General features: G+C 42.5%; 2 protein-coding genes and 1 long non-coding RNA gene across 4 annotated transcripts in view; 1 reads left to right on the top strand and 2 right to left on the bottom strand.

The window, feature by feature from the left end:
- Timmdc1 (translocase of inner mitochondrial membrane domain containing 1) overlaps positions 1–12,044 on the bottom strand; it is a 26,735-nt gene extending 14,691 nt beyond the window's left edge. The window contains exons 1-4 of one of the 2 annotated variants that reach the window (XM_013515089.1): positions 10,023–12,044; positions 6,039–6,204; positions 3,399–3,487; positions 2,462–2,529 (exon numbers count right to left, since the gene is read on the bottom strand). In XM_013515089.1, the coding sequence (XP_013370543.1) occupies positions 2,462–2,529; positions 3,399–3,487; positions 6,039–6,204; positions 10,023–10,216 (517 nt within the window). In that variant the 5' untranslated portion in view covers positions 10,217–12,044. The remainder of the gene's footprint in view (positions 1–2,461; positions 2,530–3,398; positions 3,488–6,038; positions 6,205–10,022) is intronic. The other variant, XM_005386443.2, reaches the window with a different exon arrangement.
- LOC106148712 lies at positions 10,204–18,037 on the top strand. Its single transcript, XR_001234364.1, has 3 exons — positions 10,204–10,276; positions 16,897–17,027; positions 17,263–18,037. It is a non-coding gene; the product is annotated as an uncharacterized LOC106148712 (long non-coding RNA).
- The window catches only part of Poglut1 (protein O-glucosyltransferase 1), a 17,539-nt gene continuing 10,539 nt past the window's right edge, over positions 14,023–21,022 (bottom strand). The window contains exons 7-11 of the mRNA XM_005386444.2: positions 20,055–20,154; positions 18,044–18,102; positions 16,613–16,780; positions 15,479–15,535; positions 14,023–14,869 (exon numbers count right to left, since the gene is read on the bottom strand). Of these exons, the coding sequence (XP_005386501.1) occupies positions 14,713–14,869; positions 15,479–15,535; positions 16,613–16,780; positions 18,044–18,102; positions 20,055–20,154 (541 nt within the window). The 3' untranslated portion in view covers positions 14,023–14,712. The remainder of the gene's footprint in view (positions 14,870–15,478; positions 15,536–16,612; positions 16,781–18,043; positions 18,103–20,054; positions 20,155–21,022) is intronic.

Here is a 21,022-nt window from a genome sequence, read left to right as displayed (position 1 = left end):
AAAAAAAAAAAAAAGGATGGATAATAGATATCAAGGAGACAGAGCCTGGTGTGGTGGCGCACGCCCATAATCCCAGCACTCAGGAGGCTGAGGCAGAAGGGCCATTTGTGTTTGAGACCAGCCTGGGCTACAAAGTGAGCTCAAGGCCAGCCTGAACTGCCTAGCAAAACCCTATCTCAAAAAGACAAAAAAAAAAAAGAGAAATCAGGGAGACAGGTCTTTCACAAATGGGAAAGGGATCCAGAGATAAAGGGGGAGGAGAGAAAGGGAAGGGGAAGTAAAGAGAATTAAGAAGTGTTCTGTACATATACCAACTCTCCACAATGAACATGTACTATAAATATGTACTAATAAAAGATTAATACGAAAGTTCTTATATACTCTGTGTTAATCCTTTGTCACACTCGTAGCTGGTGAAGGTTTTTCTGCCATTCTGCAGGCTGTCTTTGCTATTAGTGGTTTCCCTTGCTGTGAAGAATGTTTTAAATTTGGTGCAGCCCCATGTAGCTCCTATCATTTCCTTTTCTAGTAGAGTTCTCTTCAGGGAGCTGCCTATGTCTATTGGCTCCAAGTTCCCCTGTTTTCTCTCCGCAGTTTTAAAGTCTCAGGTCTTCACTTGATCTTAGCCAAAAGGCCGAGAAGCGATAAAAGTCTCAGGTCTTATTAACAGATCTCTAGGCCACTGTGAAGTAACTTTTGTCCAGGGTGAGAGGGATCTAATTACAGTCTTCTACAAGCAGATATCCAGTTTCCCAGCAACATTCATTAAGAGGCTTTTTTCCAACGTGTATTTTTGGCTCCTTTGTCTAGAAGCAGATGGCTGTATTTGTGTGGCTTGTTCCTGTGTCCTCTCTTCTACTGGTCTATGTGTCTGTGTGCCAGTATTATGCTGGTTTTGTTACTATGGCTTTGCAGTCTAATTTGAAATCAGGTGTCGTAATGCCTCCAGCCTGCTCTTTTTGCTTAGGATTACTTTGGCTTGGACATTTGAGCCTATAAAATCCCTCTATTCACAAAGTTTAATCTTTTTTTTGGTACTGGGACTCAAACTCATGACCTCAGGCTTGCCAGGCAAGCACTTATGCCACTGAGCTATATCCCCAGCTCTATTCACGAAGTTTAAAAGGTACAGTGTAGCTGTCCTAAAGGGTATACAGTACTTCCTGTATTATCTTTATTTTCCAAGTTTTGAAAGATTCAAATAATTTCCGAAAAAAAAACTTCAGATGTTAGGTTCAGGGTATGCGTATGTGGCATGTGTATGTGTTACATGTATGTGTGGTTTTTGTTTTTTTTTGAGACAGGGTCTTGCTATGTAGTTCAAACTCCTTGAGCTTGTGATCTTCCTGCCTAAGTCTCCCAAGTGCTGGGGTTACAGATGTGCACATCTGGCTTGTGTGCCTGCATCTAAGAGGGAATGTGGATGCTTGCACGTACACAGCAATTAACTTCAGTCACCTTTCCTTTAATGGTTTTGCTTTTTGTCTTAATGTTTTTTTTTCTTTTTTTTAAATAGGATCTGGCTATGTAGTTTGGGCTGGTGTCCAACTTGTGACGATCCTGCTGTCCCACGTGCTGGGATTACATGCGTGTGCCACGAGGCCCAACTGTGTTTTCTACTTTTTAATGCTCATTTAAAATAAAATGCATCTACCAGAAGAAGGCTTTCAAATAAAATCCAAACATCACTGTGAAAAGTCTAGTTCCTTCCAATCATGGACCACTAATCTCTCCTCAAACTATTCTTCCCTTCACTGGACCAGAACCATACGAACCTGCCCTTTCGCTGCTGTTGTGTGGTACTGGGGACTGCAGCCAGGGTCTTCACACCGAGCTACATCCCCAGGCCTTTATTTTATTTTCGGACAAGGTCTGGCTAAGTTACTAAGTTCCCCAGGCTGGGCTCAAGACTTGCAATCCTCCTGCCTCAGCCTCCCAGAGACCTGGGAATATATGCAGCACCAACGTGCCCTGCTTAACCTGCTTCTGGGGAAACCTCTTGCATTAGACCTTGCCCTAATGCTCCTGCTACTTAGGAGAAAATGTATGCTCCAGGGATATAGCTCAGTGGCACAGCGCCTACCTGGGAAGAAAATGCACGCTCCTTCTCTTTCTTTAGGCGGCAACTTAGATGTCACTGCTTGAAAAAAACCACCTAGGACTAATGTATGTCAACCTTAGGTCCCCTGTACCACGTATATGTTATTTTCTATCATGGTAACCTGCTTTTCCCCATTTTCATTAGTCTTTAAAATTCGATGGAAGCACGTATCTCATCTGTTTTATTCACTGAGTGTGCCATGGCCCATACAACGCTGCCACAAACACACTCTGTATGAAGCTGCATGAGACGTAAAGGGAAGCCACCCAGGGAATTTACAATCCTTATTTCTATGTCCTTATGTATTTTCTAAACCATATTTGACACTGAAAAATGTAAAGAGGAACAAAAATATCTTACCTCCTGCCACGACGAAGTGGCTCAGGGCATTTTTATTCCGGTACACAGTTAGTCCAGTGTTCACTGAGCTGAGCATTGGGGAGGAAAAGGAAAATATACAATTCAGAATGTATTCCACATCCATTCCTGACTGTTATTTCCACTGAGATGCCAGGTTTAGAGAATCTGCACTAGTAATCCCTGTCCTAATCCAGGCCCCTTCCCTGGGTTCGAGATCGCTAAAGTGCAGGAGGGCTTCGGAGGTAGCCTTTCCGCTAAAGAGGAACCAAAGAACAATCACATCTCTGGAAGAAGTATTTACTTAGAAACACAGAGAAAGGTTCTGCAGGATTTCTTTTAGTTAGAACTCACCCTTCCATCTATGTTGATCCTAGCTGACAGATCTCTATCCTGTATGAAAAACTACAAGCCTCTTACACAGATAGACAAAAGTTCCCGAGAAAAAGGCATTTTAGCTGGTCACAGGAGTGCACACCTGTCATCCCAGCACTCGGGAGGCCGAGGCTAGAGGATCTGAGCTTAAGACCAGCCTATACTACACAGTAAGATGCTGTCTCAACAAACAAATATACCCCTGCAAAAAAAATAAATAAATAAATAAATAAATAAAAAGAAAGAAACAGGCATTATGAATCACTTTCCTGTGAGTATTGTTTTTATAATCCCACTGGCTCGGCTGCGTGTGGTGGTCCATGCCTGTAATCTCAGCACTCTGGGAGGCTAAGGCAGAAGGACTGCAAATTCAAGCCCATAAGTGACAGAGTAAGACCTTGTCTCAAAAGACAAAAAGGGCTGGGGATGCAGCTTAGTGTGAAGGCCCTGGGATCGATGCCCAGTACCACCACAAAACAAGACAAGACAAGACGTCCCACCTGCTCAACAGATGTACTCCTAAAAGACAATCAAGACCCTGTGTCACAATTCAAAGAGAACTTACTTAAATATAGTCACAAATACCGCAGTTCTCCAACCCCAGCGCCAGCCGTACCGGAGGAAGCCTCGAGTGGCAGCTCGGTGCGCACGTTGCTGGAGGGAAGAAAAACGCTGTGAGGTTCCGGGACAGCCTGACGCGCCCCTTATTACAGAACTGCATGCAGCACTGTCTGCTAGAAATTAGTCAGGGACACTGACGCAGAAAAGAACAGAAAATCTCTAGAAAGGCCTTTCTATAAGTATTGAGGTTTAGGTAAAAGTCTCATGCACATCCTGTTTTATCAGGAGATGGGAAAGGAACTAAGAACTGCCAAGTAATCCAGCAATTATCGAAGGAGAATCTATGCAGCAACCGCTGTGACACATATGAAACCGCTTTAGACATGTTCTTCCTATTCAACAGGTACTAGGGAACAGCCAGAGAACACCTACTGAGTAAATGCTAAATAAAAGGGCAAAGATTAAAGTAACACAGATGTGCAGGACGGAGAAAGAAAAAAGAAATACTTACCGACCACCTTTTATGTTTAAAGTGTTTATATACAGTGCCTCATTTACTTCTTACAACACTGCTTTCAGGAAAGTCTTACAGTTTTCACTAAAGCTTAGGAGAAAGTTTATCACCAACGTCACCCAGAGAGTGAGGAATAAAGTCAGAATCGGAAGAGACGCTGCGTCTTCCGTGCCTGTCTTCGCTGACCCATCACAGAGCAGGTCTGGTACAAGATCAGAAAGTAAAGTCTGAATTTGTAAAGATATGAGAGAAACCCTGTGTGTACCTTAACTACTACATGACCTTGGACAAGTCAGAACTGCTCTGAGGTATCTGTGCGCATTCACAGCTTGTAATAGACAGACACCGATACAGATGTGTGTGAATTATATGTAAGTTGCATACACACACACACACACACACACACACACACACACATTCTGTCTGCCTAGCATCTAGAAACTAACATTCTGGTAGAAATGTGCACACATAAGACTCAGATTTTGGCTTCTAAATACCAGTATCCACTGAAAAAAAGCTGAGGTGTTTGGAGAAACGGTTAATTCCAGGACTGGCACAGGAAGAGCAAAAGCCAACCCCAGAACATGTTACTGTGCCGGAAGTAATGGCATGGTCAGAGGATGAAGAAGACGTGTCTCAGGGACACAGGCGCTAGTCTGAAACGGCTCTGCCGGTCCAAATCCAGGCCCATTTGAGTATGAAAATAAATGACAATGGATTACAGGCCTATGGAATGAAACAAGAACCCTAAGTACATACTAATGTAAGTAAATCATAAACAGTTATGCGCTACATAGAAAGGCTTCAAATACCAAGCCACATGTGGTGGTGCACCCCTGTAATCCCAGCACTATGACAGGCTGAGGCAGAAAGATCATAAATTCCAGCCCAACCTGGGCACAACCTAGTGACACTGTCTCAAAATAAAAAATACAAGCCGGGCATGATGGCACACACCTGTAATCCCAGCACATGGGAGGCTGAGGCAGGAGGATCATTGCGAGTTTGAGGCTAGCCTGAGCTACAAAGTGAGCTCCAGGCCAGCCTAAAATGCATAGCGGGACCCTATCTCAAAAAGACAAAACAAACAAACAAACAAACAAACAAAAGGAGGCTGGAAATGTAGCCCAGTATCCCCCAATCATAACACACACACAAGACAAAAAAGGCCTAACTCATGAAGTATATTCTGTGATATTCACACAAGGACAACACTATCTAACAATACAGTCCTCAGAATGATCTCTATTGCTGATGCAGAACTGTAAATAGATGGATACACAGGTAAATGCGGGGGTGCGGGAAGAACACTTTCTCAGAGGTGAACACTAACCAAAAGTGGAGGAAGAATGACAGAACTAAAAAACGGCCATTTGGCAACCACCACAATAATAACGATTTCAAGCCAGAGTCATTTTTTGCTGAAATTTGATGAAAAACAGGATACCTGTATAATTTCAAAGGATCTAATAAGAACCCATAAAATACTTACCATTATAAAGGGAAAAAGTGATAATTTGATGGGGGATATACCTGGCAGACATCATCTTAGCTAAGTGGCTAAAGTAAACATCAGCAATAAAGTGACAGGTATATGGTACATGACTCTGATGCAATGTACTAGGAAGGATACAATATCAATTCTAGGACATACCTGCCAAAAGACATAGCCTGAATCTTGTAAGAAATCATCCCCAAATCATAATCAAAACTGTCAAGCTCAGCAAAGACAAAGACAGAGAAACTGTTCCAGACTACAGAGGTCTGAGAGGCCAATTCAACACGTCATTTATTGTTAGACCCTAGGCCAGAAAAAGAAATGTGTTTAATGTAAAGTAAGTGAGTTAAGTGGAAGAACTAGTGCATTTACATAAGGTCTGCAGGTAATGGTACTATGCCAGAGTTAAGTTTTTGTTCTTTAGCCATAACGGTGAGCTCACACATGCCTGCTTTGAAGATAATTGTCTGACGAGCTACGCTTAGGCATGTCAGCATGACTATTTCCACTGTTATTTAACATAGACTTGGACTTTCTACAATTCTCTCAAACCACAACTGATTATGACTGATTATGTGTAACTGCAGAGACAGTGTGTGCCTTCATAACACTCTTAGGTCATTAGTACTTACCACAGCGTCAAACCGGTTATGATAAATCTCTGCTTGGCTCTGCTCTATGTAGCGCTGCTTAGCATGAATGAAGGCTGGGATTCCCCCATACGCCCAGCCAATGATGCCAGCGGAAGCTGCCGCCTTACAGATGTTCTCAAGCTCCTCTGAAACTCTCTGTTGCTCACTAAAACAGCAAAAACACCACGTCGTTGGGAGATTATCCAAAAGCACTATGATCAGAATTATCCCAAATGCTAATACTACATTCTACCTTATGGGGAGAACTAACGAAATCTCTTCAATAAACTAAACAGCGCTGTTAGAGTAAAAGTAGTACAAATCTCAGGCAAAACGTATCCAAAAGCAGGACAGTGGTTCTCCTCAGGAGGGAATTATGAATAGGGGGGCAAGGGGTCTTTTTTGCGGGGGGAACGAGGAATCGAACTCAGCATCTTGCGCTTGCCAGGAAGGCACTGTGCTGCTGAGCTATATTCCCAGCCCCAAAAGGGGCTTTTGTAATGCTGGGTGCTAACAATTTCTGGAGCTGGTTACACAGCTATGTTCAGTTTGTGAAAATTCCTAAGTAAGCAAAAAAAAATTCATTAGTAAGCATACTTATGTACATTTCCCTAGATGCATGTTATATTCGGTTTTGTTTGTTTGTTTTAGGTACTTTTAGTCAGGTGTGGTGGCACACACCCGTATTGCCAGCACTCTGGAAGGCTGAAGCAGGAGGATCGAAAGTCCAAGCCCAGCCTGGGTAACAGGGCCACCCTGTCTCAAAATTTGAGGAAAAAAAAAAGGCCTAGGATGCAGCTCAGTACAAAAGCCCTATATTCAATTCTCGGTACTATTTATGCAAATAAATAAATACACTTTTATTTTGAAGACTATTACAGTATCTTGTAACCCAAGAAGCAGAAAGAATCTGTGGGCTGAATGAAGAAATCAAATTCTCTTTTTAAATGTCAACCCACAGAAATTATACAAACTCATAAGAGGTTAACACAATGTATGGAAGAATGAAAATACGGATGTATAAAACGTCAACACCATATTTACTAATAATCACTTTGAAAGCCCGTTATGCAGTGAGCAATACAGGCCAATCAAACATAAGGAAAAACTACCATTTGAGTCAATTTATCACTTTCAAATGCGTAAGAAACAAGAACTGTTGCCAGGCGTGGTGGTGCATGCCTATAATCCCAGCACTCAGAAGGCTGAGGCAGGAGAATCCCCTGGAGTTCAAGGGCAGCCTGGACTACATGGTAAGACCCTGTCTCAAAAAGCCAAAAAAAAGAGAGAAACTAGAACTTTTAATTGAGCTTCCAAGATATTCTCCTGCAACTGTTCTAACATACAACTAACTTTGTAACTTACCGATTGATTGATTTGCAGTACTTCCTGGGATTGGACCCAGGAAGCACTAAACTATATTCCTAGCCTATTCTACTTTGAGATATCTAATCTGCCCAGGATGGCCTCAAATTTGTGACCCTCTTGCTCTGCCTCCCTTGCAGCTAGGATTACAAGTGTGTGCCATCATCCTGGGATTACAGGTGTGGGCCACCATGCTCGGCAAGGTTTCTAAATATTAATGGCTCTGCTAAATAAGTAAACTACTAAATGTTATCTAACTTGCTTTCTTCAGAGACTGTACAAGTACTTAACTAATTTTACTTGTCAATAACCACAATATTTGAGATATTAGAATGACTAGGTTCTATGCTTTTGTTTTGTGGTGCTGGGACTGTATTTAGGGCACTGCACATGCTAGGAAAGCATTCTACCTCTGAGTACATCTCCAGTGCCAGGGAGCCTTTTGGTTCCTACATCTACAGAGAAAAACTTACATAAAACCTCTTAGAAAATTGTCTTATATTTAGGTCAGTGAGAAAACTATCACTGGGTATGGTGACACACACCTGGAATGCCAGCACTTGGGAGGCTGAGGCAGGAGGATCACTGGGAGTTAAAGGCCAGCCTGGGATACACAGAGAGTTCAAGGTCAGCCTGGGCTATATAGTGAGACCCTGCCTCAAAAAAACAAACAAACAAACAAACAAAAAAGCCATAATCGAAACTTTACATTTTATCTTTTACAGTGACTAAGATTTATACAAAAGCTGTTATATATCAAAACTTAGAAAAGAAAAAAATGTAAGAGTGTAACAAGCCAGGAGATACACATGCATTGCCTTTTTAACCTCTAAAAACTTCTATGACAGGGGTAATATTTATCTACATCTTTTTTACTTTGGTTTTTGTTTTTTGAGGCAGGATCTCACTATGTAGTTAGGCTGGCCTTGAACTCCAGGGGATCCTTCTGCCTCAGCCTTCTGAGTGATGAAAGTACAGTAGGCGTGTGCCACCTTGCCTGGCCCTCTATTTTATTGATGTGAGGACACAGGCTCTAAAAAGTTACACAGTTGGTCCAAAACACTAATGAATGGTACAGAAAACAACAGGGCACAGTAATAGAGTGGACCTAGATTTCAGTGACTGGGTTGTGACCCTGGTTCTGTCTCCTACTGCCAATCACCCACAGCCAGGTCACAATCTCACAGAACCTTGGTCTCCTCAGCTCACCAGAGAGGGCAGTGCGAAAGTTACATTAAATTATCTTTCAAATTTCTTTCAGCTCAAGTAGTCTGTGGTTTATAAAGGCGATGGAACAACCCTCTTTTGTTATTCTACGTTACAAAAGGTGTTTCACGAATTCACCCCCAATTCCACGGACCTGAGAAATCCGCCTCAGGATCTTTTTGTGAGTCGTAGTGGTGATGCTGGGAATCCAAAACAGGGATGTTTCAGTGCTCAGCAAAACCCCCAGCCCTTTCTACTTTTTGAGGCAGGGTCTCACTAAGATAAGAATTGGGAATTCTGGAATTTGGGGATTCTCCTGCCTCTGCCTCTTGAGGAGCTGGGATTACAGGCATGAGCCACTGCTTCATTAGCTTTAAAACAAAGACAATGAAACCTAAGTAAAAAATAATTAAACACAAGCCTGCCAGCTCCCTGCAGCTGCGGATACTGCACCAGTATCTATGGTTAAGCCTAGGATGTCATGAATCGTTAGTTCCCACACCAGGGAGACAATATGGGAGGGACCTGGAGTCAGCGGTGTCTGCCCAGAACAGAAAGCACCCGCTTGGAAAGGTCCTCTTCCTCAGTTCCTCTTCCTCCGGCCTGTTCCTGCTACCATCCCACGCTCTTCCATAAATCTGACTACTTCCTACGAGATGTACGCTTGGCGGTTCTTTCCTTGCTGGGCACAAGAACCTGGCCTATCATGGCGCACTCAGCTGTAACAACTTGACACCAGGGTACTACAGTAAATTAATATATGAAAAGGCAAACTCTTCCGAGTTTTTACTAAATAAAGCTGATTCATTTGAAAGGATTCTTATTTATTCTGAGGATCTTTTAAATTCTAACTTCCTTCTATAAAATGAGAAACAGGACTGTAGCTCTGTTAGAATGCTTTGCCTAGCATGCACGACATCCTGAGTTTGCTCTCAACACCGAAAAAAAAAAATTAGACAACAGCTGCTGTTATTTGTAAGTCCTTATTGGGCATAATTAAAAATTGCTAACTATGTCTGCCTTCCTCAGTCTTCGTTCTGGTAGGTAGAAAATGCCTCCACACAAAACAGCGAAGTTTGGGATCGACCTGAAAAACCAAATGCACTGTCGTGGATTTCTACAGACACAGGTTTCAGGGGTCTCTGCGTGACAACTACCAGCTTGGGCCAACTTTTCTCATCTGTAAAACGCGGGCACAGGTTTCCCTAAGATTATTCCCTAAGCATCCCCAAGAGCTCTGCTTTGCAGAGTCTTACTTTCACCATTCAAAAACCTGCCTGTCAATCAACTACCAAACCGCAATGTCAAGATACAAGGTGGGGCGCTACCATCATAGGCTCAAACTAGTTCAAAAGTCAGCCACACCCCGCGGGCCCCGCGCGCTGCCCTCCCGCAGACCCCGGGCGCTTTTACTCTCGGACAAACAGCTCCCGGAGGCGGTCCCACCCGGACTCCATAGGACGGGGCTCTGGGATGTAGAAAGGCGGCTTCTGCGGCTTCCCGTCGGCTTCCGCATCCGCAGCCACAGCTCCGGCGGCAAAGACCCGGGGGAAAGCAGCCCGCGTCCCGAGGAGGCGGCTGAGCGGCGCCGGCGGCGGCCCCTCCATGGCTTCGTCCCGAAATGGACAGACACGCGAGGGCGCCTGAGGAGAGTGGAGAGCATACGAGTGAGTGAGCACACGCGCAGAAAGGCCGCTAATCTGCTGATCGGTCCGCCGCCATAGCGACAGACGTCCTTACTAGCCGCACTGTGTCGCCTCGGACACAAGGCCGGAAGTCCCGCCCCAGTTAGGGCAAAAGCGAAAGGGCGGGGCGACCGGTGAGACCACAGAAAGCACTTCCGGTTAGGGCCAGACCCGACCCCGGAAGTGAGTCGCAGGTCGCATCTTCCTCCGCTGTTTTCTGGGTCCCCGGCCCCCAAGGAAACCGGGTCTGGGCGGATTGCCCTCTGCTTGGTTTGGTCACAGTGACAAGTAAATTTGTGTACCGAAGATGCTGGAAATTCCACGTGGAAAAAGAGAGTGCAGTATTTGATGCAAATGTTGTATGGAAAGAATTTGCGCAGAAACCAGCTCAACCAGCCCCCTGGGCTGGGAAGGGGCCCAAAATTTGGAAAACGCTTTTGTGATCAGCTTTGGTCATTCTTCACAAAATGGAATTTACTCTTACTTCATATGCCTACTGTTTCTCAGAAGGAGAATATCTATGTAGTATTTGGTAGCTTAGCAATAACCTGTCACTACTGAGTAAACCTTCCGCTAAGCAGTGCTTCGAGGTGTAGTTTTCATTAAAACGCACACATTCACAGTTTTTTCAACTGGTTTGTGTAACTTAATCCACATTTCTTATTCTCTTGGCTAATCCTTTCACCTTTATTCCTATTTGTTATAATTTCGAATGATGACTCTTTAATAAGAATACAGTGCACAATTCTGGGACTTGATGGCTGGATATTCCACAGATAAAAGCCCAGAGCATTGCCTGACTAGAGTATCTATCATAACACTTACTATTTTGCAGCATAATTTACTGCTCAATGATTTGCCAGGTTAGAAGCCATATATATTTGTCTGTATCTGCAGGACCTACCAGGATCTAACACGGAGCAAGTGTTCACTAAATACTTGAATTGTCAGGTGTGGTGTAGTACACCTGTAATCCCAGCATTCTGAGTGGCTGAGTCAGGAGAATCACAAGTCTGGGCCCAGCCCCGCAACTTAGCAACTTAGGCCCTGTCCTAAAAATTTGTAAATGGATGGTGGGGGACTGGGGATGTAGTTCAGTGCAAAAGCTCTAGATTCAATCTTCAGTACTACTGAAAAATAAAAATTGTTTTAAGAATTCAGAATATCCCCTCTGGTTTGCTCACTATCCAATATTAGGTAGAAGGGGGCACCAGGACAAGATCCCAGGGGTGGAAAGCTCAAGAATGCCTGTCTGGCCAAAAGGAAGAAAAAGCTAAGTGCTTAAAATGCTTAAGAGGACCTTAGAATGATTCTGGGATAAGGGAGGACTTACCATCGGGTAGGATGGAGATTAGGCAGATACTGTGAAATTATTTACATACAGTTCATATATCCCCAGGACTCTCTAGCCTTAGACACAAGTATCTTCATATTAACAGGCAAATTTCACTAAGTCTATAGCTGCTTTCTCCTTTGGGTTAATGGAGACTCACTTATAATCCCAAGAAACTCCCCTGCTTATAGAACTGAAGACCTGCTTCTTTCATAGTGAATTTTCTCTGAGGGACAGCAGGTTCCCTCTCTGGCAAGTTCATCCCGTACAGTCCTTGCTACATATACAGAATTACATGTGGTTGTATTATATGCAACAGAAACCTTTCCCATTAGTAGTATGAATTTTTGAGGAAGAAAGGTGATGTGGTTTGTGTCTGGAAGTCCCCCCAAAGCCTCATACAGTCATAGGGCAGGCTTCTGGAGTTTATGATAGATTCATGGTCCAGTGTTGGAATTATGGGTGTGAGTGCTACACTCGCCCTTGGGCAGGTAGTTTGCATACAGTGTAAGGGAGGGAAAGAGGCTGCATGCTGCCACTCCTCCCTGTTTTGCTCTTGTTACTTTTGCTGTTCTGTGCCACCATGAACGGTTGCCCTGTGCTATGTGCCACTCTGCCTTGGAGCCAGACAAGTATAGACTGAAACCTCCACAAACTGTGAGCTGAATAAACTTTTCCTTCCTTAATTTTGGGCATCAGGTATTTTGTCTCAGCAACGAGAGAAAAGTAACTAAGAATTGTAAGTTTAGGATTAAGCAAGTATTAATAATGACAAAACCCTTCAAAAGTTGTACAGATACAAATTATTTTCAAAAATATACACTTTACATATTACATACCAATAGCATCTACACTGAGGTAAACAGATAAATATATAATCTGAGCAACTTCTGCTGTATTTAAAGACAAAGATTCTTGATTGACTCTTTGAACAGCAAGTGAGGATTTGTACAATCATGATTATCCAATTCCCCATTGGAGCCAATGGCAATTAAATCTACAGAGTATCCTGTTAAGCCAACTCTTCATCCATCCGTCCGTCCATCCATCCCAATTCATCCATCCAATAGGTGTTTAGTATTTACTCTGCATGAGGCACTATGTTGGATAATGAAGACATCAAGATGAGTAAGTAATGATTCCCATCTATTGCTAAGCTCATGGGATAGGAGAAATCGTCAAATAACTACAATGCACTATCATAAAATACTGGCACAAGTTAAGTATTGTTGTAGCCCCTAACCAACTAGAATGAAAGAAAAGATTCAGACACAAGATGATGTTTAATCTGCAACCTGAAACAAAATGGGAAACATTCCCAGGGAAATGAAGCTTCAGCTCCAGCTCCTTTTAGTGAAAGGAAAATTAAAATATGGAGAAAAGGATTATACCTCATGGTGCCTTACACTGCCAAGGCAAAACCATAGCATAACTGAGAAAACTGGACTGCCTTTCACAACACTTACTGTACCCAAGGATATGATCCATGTAAACTGTTAGTACTCAAGCAGAAAAATCAACTTTAAATATCTGCCATATTGTATGCAGTTACCTGATTGGTGATGTTCAGTATCTCGAAAGTCTAGCCCACATAAAAAAAGCCAAATACGTCTCTGACAAACACAACAAAATCTGATTTCACGTGACTGAGTCTTACAGTTACCAGTTTTGAAACCTGTTGACACTGAACAATTCTCAAGAGTCAAAGGAAAAGAGTCGATTTTTCTGTAGAAATGTCAAACCTAAAGGACAAAAATGGTTCTAAGTCAACGAAATAGTTTAAATCTAACATGTTTCTTCATTTTTTACTGTTAGAATACCAGACAGTGAAAACTACTATCCAAATGTCGTTTTCAGAAAAGGTGGGAAAAGGAAAAAGAAAGGAACACAACAACTAAGACAAATATATACAAATAAATGTAAAGGCTGAAAGCTCTAAGTTACCAACTTAATGATGTGTTCACACATGAAGACTAGCCTTGGTTTCGGTTTTTTGTTTTTTTTGTTGGTACCGGGAGTTGAACTCAGGACCTTGCACTTGCCAGGCAGGCTGAGCTATATCACCAACTCTGAAGACTAGCCTAGGGATCCCTCCACTACACTGAGAGACAGCCCTGTTTCTGCCAATACGAAAAAATATTAAGCCGGGCGTGGTGGCACACGCCTATAATCCCAGCACTTGGGAGGGTGAGGCAGGAGGATCGTTGCGAGTTCCAGACCAGCCTGCACTACAAAGTGAGCTCAAGGCCAGCCTGAACTGCATAACGAGACCCCGCCTCAAAAAGACAAAACAAAACAAAAAATTAAGATGTGCAAAGAGTGAGGAAGTGTTGGTCTTTTAAGAATTCTCCTAAAGCTTCAAGACCACTTCCTACATTTACTAACAAGTTTTTTTTCTCTCTCTTTTTTTTGTCCTTCAGAGAGACAATAAAAAGGGCGTGAAGGCACAGAACAGGAACTTGCAATTCAACTGCAATAATTATTCATGCAATTGGCCCTTTCCGTGGCATTACAGAAACCTCCTGAGTACCAGAATTTATACTTTTATAAAGACAACTCTTACATCATCGCATGACACAGCTACTGCTTCCTTAACCCTGTCAGGAAATGAGGCCCAGGTATTTTCCCCAAGCTCCATAGGATTTCTACATAAAAATAAAGGAACAGAGATGAAGCCTAGAATAACTTAAGAATTGTGACGATGAGCGGTACTAGATCCAAGTGATGGGACAAAAGCCATCATCACACGGACACACTTGATTTCACAGTGATGAACATACACACATAGCTCATCTGAGGCACAAGCTGTGACTTGTCATTGGAAAATAAAGGTAAAATCCAGTTCAAAATCCACATCTCATGATTTCTGGTCCTTATTCAGCACAAGTTGGGCTGCTTCCTCTTCCTATCTGTGTATTACACACATTTTTATCTTCCTCAAGGCTCACTGTGAGTGCAGCATAGGAAACCAGAGGTTTGGCTTGATGAAGGGTGTTCAAGGTACACGTGCCATGCTCACGGGAAGCTTTTCACCACAGGAGAGCTGAGATCTGCTGCCGTACAGAGCACTCTGGTCCTATGACCGCTACAGTTCGGTTTTCCACATTCTGGGAATAATCTGATCATAGCCTTTCCGTCTTGTCACATTATAGGACAGGAATTTAGAGTATTCAGTCAAGAGGTTCTCCCAGTAACAGGTGACATCATCCATCTGCAAGTGCTTTATAATAAACTGGCTTCCCCTAGAGAAAAGATTAACATGAATATTTTAAAGCATAGAATTTAATAGTAATAAATAATAGCTTACGTTTGAGTCCGCTGTGTTGAGAGTACTTAATATTGAATTGAATCACTTGACTCTCAGAATCAGCCCTATATCATCGTATCCATACACATGCATTCAGCAATAGAACTTAGTATTTCTTCCCTTAAAAACAAACACATTACCGGCCAATGATCATCAAAAGCACTTAATTACCTCAAGATTCCGGTCCATTTTTATACAGCTTGGGATATATGTGAATGTGTAGATATTTTTCCCCAGGCAGTTTTATTTCTGAATTATCCCTACCATGAGACTAAAGTATGAATATTATCATGGTAACAATATTCAGGTAACTTTAGCTAGGGCAAAATGGTAAACTGGGTATAGTGGTGCGCACCTGTAATCCCAGCACTTGGGAGGTTGAGGAAGGAGGACTGACACAAGTTTGAGGCCAGCCTGGGCTACATAGTGAGTTCAAGGCCAGCCTGAATTAGATAGTGAGACCCTGTTTCAAAAAACAAAAACAAAAAGCAGGGGTTGGGGTGAGAGTGACAAAGTAGAAAAAGGGAAAGTGAACAGAGCTTACCTTTCAGCAATTTCTTGAGCTATATCATCATTTGCTTTTACAAACTGCAATAGTTCCCTAAAATGAAAAAGAATTATTAGACCTTGAAATGTAGGCTAAACTCAGTAATACTAAGTCAGAAAGGCCACTGATTGATCTCCAGTTATGTGGATAGTACATTATTTCTTTCTTTTTTTTCTTTTTTTTTTTTTTTTCTTTTTTTGGGTACCAAGGATCAAACTCAGGACCCTGTGCTTGCCAGGCAGGCGCTTGTGCCACTGAGCTATATCCCCGGCCCTGGTACATTATTTCTTTAAGGTAACAATACTAGGGTTGATTGTAGGAAAAAAAAAAAAAACAACAACAAAAGCTTAGGCAGGGGTCGTGGTGGCACAGGCCTGCAATCCCAATACGCTGGAGGCCAAGACAGAAGGACTGCAAGTTTGAGCCCAACCTGGACAACTTAGCGAGACCCTGTCTCACAATTACAGATTTTGGACATATCTGAGAAAAAATATAAATGTTCAATGATATACTAAAACTCAAGAGTGAGAAAATATTTCTACCTGTCTCCAAATTCTTTTTTTGTTTGGTTTTTTTGAGACAGGGTCTCACGCTATAGTTCATGCTGGCCTTAACCTCGAACTCATGGCAATTCTCTTGCCTCAGCCTCACAAGTGCTGGGATTAAAGGTGTGCATACCATGCATGGACTGCATCTCCAAATTATTGTGCTGGCCCCAGAAGAGGGAACTGGGCTCATATATTTGGCCCTTCTCTGTATCTCTTCTGATGTCTTCCCATCATGAGAGGAAATGTAAGCTTTCCTTGGGTAAGTTTCATGTTATAGCTGAAATCCCACTTGATAATATAACAGGATAAAATATTCCTACCTTTAGTCTTTGAGAGATTAGAGCCCTTTTTACTTTCTACTGTCTACATGTACACTGGAACCAGCATTAAAGCCCTGTTTTGAATGAAATCCTACTTACAGCTTGTGTGGATAAGAATACATTACTAACCAATATGTACAAACCAAGTAAGTGGGAATAAAGCTTTCACTAGAAAATATCATCAAGAGTAAATGCCCTAAACGGCTGGACTTTGCAGCCAATTGCAGGGTCACTGGAAACTCACCTGAAGGACAGGTACTTACTGGACATTGGAGAGATCTGTTTTGACTGGGATGTAGTGAACCCATGGCTTCAGCTGTGGATAGAAGAATTCTAGCCACTGACTGCCAACATGGAAAACAAGTGAACCACACAGGAAGAGGTGTTTGAACCGGAAACTTGCAGCTACACCCCGAAAATTAAACAGATACCTGGAAAAAAAAGAGCAAAATACATTTGTATACTTTATGCCTGCTGCCACTAATATAATCTTTTTTTTTTTGTATTCCCTCCTCTTGCGATTCCTCTCCTTCCTTCTCATTTTCAGCTTGGTAGGACACATCTGTATGCCTCTGTGGGGGCACCATAAACTTCTTGCTTTCCTAGGCCTGGGGCTGCAGGTTGCTTTGGGAATGTCAGATATGAAACAAGAGGGACATTTTCTCCAGACAGAGATAGGTAAGTTTAGAAACTGGGTGATGGGTGGAAAGGGTACAAAGCTCAGAAGGAAATAATAGACTGGAGTAGATTTGGGACATGCTGGAGAAAAAACAGAAATGTTCAGTGATACACATTAAAAATCAAGAGTGAAAAAAAATTTCACAGGCTTATCTGTCTATGCCTAGTATCTGTAACTAGATACAGCCTCCCAAAGTCTTGTTTATTTGCTAATATATCCCATCTCTTTTCCTAGCCATTGCCTTCTTCTTCTAAAGTGAAGCGGGAAGAGACCTAACCTCATCAATCTTCAAAGAAATGCTCCTTGGAAAAAGACTATCTTAGCCAGCCACACTGGCATACACCTGTAATCCCAGGATTAATCAAGGCCAGCCTGGACCACACAGTCAGTTCAACACCACCCTCAACTATATAGTAAGACCCTGTCTCAGTCTACCTCTCACAAAAGAAAAAAAAAACTGTCTTAGAAAAGAGTATTTTCTCAGCATTTCTCACATGTGCACCTCCATCTCTAAAGAGCTGCTCTTACCCTACAGTTCTGTGTGTGTAATCATCATTCTTATCTCTCAATCCCCCCGTCACGTCCCTCTACTCCTGTGTTTATGTGCTTAGCAGATTCTTAGTCCCAGCATACACGTCTCATATATCATATATATGCTGAGGATCAGACCCAAGACCTTAAGCATATGACACACCTGCTGTACCACTGAGCTACATCCTCAGCCCCTCATTATATTAACCTGATAAATATTTAGCCTCATTTCAACTCTTGGATGGGTGGTAGATGGAAAAAGATAATCCCAGCAATTTCATTAATGGCAAGTTCTCTAGAATCAGGGAACCTGTTTCATTTCTCTCCATAGTCCCCACAGAACTTGGGTCTGCACACAGTAGGCCCTCAGTAAAAGCCAACTAAATGAATTAATGCTAGATCTTGGTATTAAAGTTCTCATTCAAAGTGAAGCTATTTCAGAAGCAATATGGAAACGAGGAGTCAGGAGCTCTAGAAGTCATACTTGTACTTGCAGTGATCCACAAGATGGACATCTTTAGCTGCTGGTTTTCCCAAGGTATCCTGTAAGTGAAAAAGTCATTGGTATTAGTAGTAGTCACATTTACGGGCAACTCGTGTGCAGCAGGCATTGTTAAAGTTTTCATCAACATAAACTCATTTAGGCCTCATAATAAACATATTCAGGGGGGCATTATTAGTCTCACTAAACAAATGAGAAGTCAAGGTTTTCAGAAGTTTACAGACTTGCTCAGGGTCATGTGACATTAGGATTTTAACGCAGGTCTGTCTGATCAGAATTTAAGCTCACCTGAAGCCATGCTGCTTCATGCTTTGAACTCAGAGGGCACAACCCGCGCCCACTTCACTGTGGGCGATTACACACACAGCACTGGCTGCTGGGCTTAGGAGGAGAGCACACAGACAAACTTTACTGGGCATGGAAGGCTGTTAAAAAGTACTGAAACCAGGCAGGCGCTTTGCCGCTGAGCTAAATGGGGCTGGGGATTTAGCTCAGCGGCAAAGTGCCTGCCTGGCAAGCGCAAAGTCGTGAGTTCGGTTTCCGGTACCAGAGAAAAACCAAAAAAAAAAAAAAAAAAAAAGTACTGAAACCGTTATCAGCATTTTAGGTGGCAGGATTACTTCCTGCAAGAATCCAGATTTTCAATTTTTCTTAGACAAAAAATACAAAGCAAGATCTGTAAACCACTCCCACTTCATAGCAACCAACTGCAGCTGTTAGTTTTCTCTCTGGCTCATTCCCTAAGTTCACCTGCCAGCTCCTGGGGGCACTAAATTGAAATCCCACGTACATCCCACCCTCTTTAGTGGAGAGGGAACTTGACAAGAGTGGTACGTCTTCATAGCTTTTACTGCCTCTAAGTAAATACTAATGACTTGTATGCTAATGCATTTTTTCGTACTTTTATTGAACAGTTTCTTATACTCATTTGCTCAAAACTGTATCAAATGATACATACCTATCAGATGCACTGAATTCTTCCCCAAGAAGTTGAAACCTTTTTTTACAGCATCCTCATATAATATATGGAAATTTCAGGTGAGGAAATTTAGGGCTCTCAGTTCATTAATTAAGGCAGGAAGTCATAGATTTAACACATTCACAACAAGGCAGTAATGTGTATGTCTTGCTGCCAGGTAGCTTGAGCCACTGGTGGTATAGGCATGGCTGTCCCATTGAGTGGCTTGGACCACTGGTGGCATAGACAGACTGGTCCTTTTACTAATAAAATTATAAAATTCTACCCAATGGGACAGTCATGCATGTACCACTGGTGGTTCAAGCTGGTGGGAATCTGATAAGAGGACAGAGACAAATCTAGACTAGAAGATTCAATTTCTGGCTTCATCTTAGAATCACTTGGGGTGTTTTAAAGAAGTGAAGATTCCTGGCCTTCCAGGAATGGATTCATTTGATTCACTGTTTAAGCTCTCTAGCAGTACTATTAGTCAGGGTTAAGAACCAGGGTTGGTTTAGACCAGGGTTTGACAAACTACAGCTCACAGGACAGACCTAACACACCATTTGGTTTTGTAGAACCCATTTTCAAAAAAATGCAAAAGAAAAATACCTTATGAATGATCTGTGAAAACACATGAAATTCAACTTTCAGGCACCAGAAAAAAAGTTTTATTAGGAAAGCGGTGTGCTTATTTGTTTACCTGTTGCCTTTGGCTGCTCTCACCTTGCCACAGCAGAGGAGAATAACTAAGATAGAGACCACAGATGAAATCCTTACTATCTGGCTTTTCCAGGAAAAGCTTCTGACCTCTGGTTTAAACCTCCAAAGTAGTATAATATATTAGTCATGATATGGCCAGAAAAGCAATGTGTGTCTGAAACAGAAGATCTGACATCTGTGCTAATACTAGTTGGTGGAACTTGCTCTACATTCATCTCACCACTGAGAGAAAACCCAATTTCAGATTCTACCCAACGTTCTCTGAGTGAGAATGTTCACTGTTGTAGTTCTATTCAGATGTTTGCTGATTACTTTCATAGATTTCCAGGCTTGGTTTTTGGTGTACTCTGCATCAACAAGTTTTGGATTTTTCCGAGATAGAAGAATGAGAGGATCCCGTTCTGGACTTGTCCTATAAAAGAAACACAGGACATATGGCTATGTGGCCTGTACTGTAAGACTGCTCACATAACTGAAAGGTGAGCAGCACCAGACAATCGCTTTCTGCACAGATGGATAACTCACGGGTTTCTGGACTATCCACGCTCCCCATTCCCAAAGGGTGCAGTAGGGACATCCTGGGTACTACAGCACTTAGGGGTGTGGGCTGTCTGCACTGTACCCTTCAGGGAGGAGAGTGCTAGCTTTTCTGAGCAAGTGTCTGGTCTCAGAGGGTGTGTTGTTCTGGTCTCTACAGCTGTATCCCATGGAAGGCTCATGTAGCCTTCCCTGTGAGGAAGGTTCATGCAGACTCCATCATCACTGGTGTCCATGCATGCTCTATGAAGTCTAGCATAATGTTTTAAGATAGAAAACAAAACAAAAATTTTAAAAAAGTCTTTAAAATCTGAAAAGAGTATATGGAAAAAGTAGCTATGGTATAAATAGCAGAGATTCTTGACATACAAGGGGTCACGGATCCCAAGAATCTGAAAAATGCACATCTCCCCACTTAATTTCCAGGAGGTCCTAAAACTCCTGCAGCCCAGCTATAAACCCCAAGTTAAGAATCTGTGATCTCAAGAGCTGGTAATCAGAAAAGTTAGGGAAGTAAGCGGTAGATAGAAGGCCCATATGCAACCTAGTCTCCTGCCCAAGCTGATCAACAGTCAACACAAAAACTGCAAAAGGGGCCTGGGGATATAGCTCAGCGGTGCAGCACCTGCTTGGCAAGCAAGCACAAGGTGCTGAGTTCAATTCCCAGTACCCACAAAAAACTGCAAAAGCCACTGGGCATGGTGGCACATACCTGTCATTCCAGCACTTGGAAGGCTGAGGCA

This window comes from Chinchilla lanigera, unplaced genomic scaffold (assembly GCF_000276665.1).
Source record: "Chinchilla lanigera isolate Chin_1 unplaced genomic scaffold, ChiLan1.0 scaffold00026, whole genome shotgun sequence".
Taxonomy (NCBI): Eukaryota; Metazoa; Chordata; class Mammalia; order Rodentia; family Chinchillidae; genus Chinchilla; species Chinchilla lanigera.
Note: the sequence above shows the minus strand (reverse complement) of the source record. Positions and strands in the feature narration are given on the sequence as shown.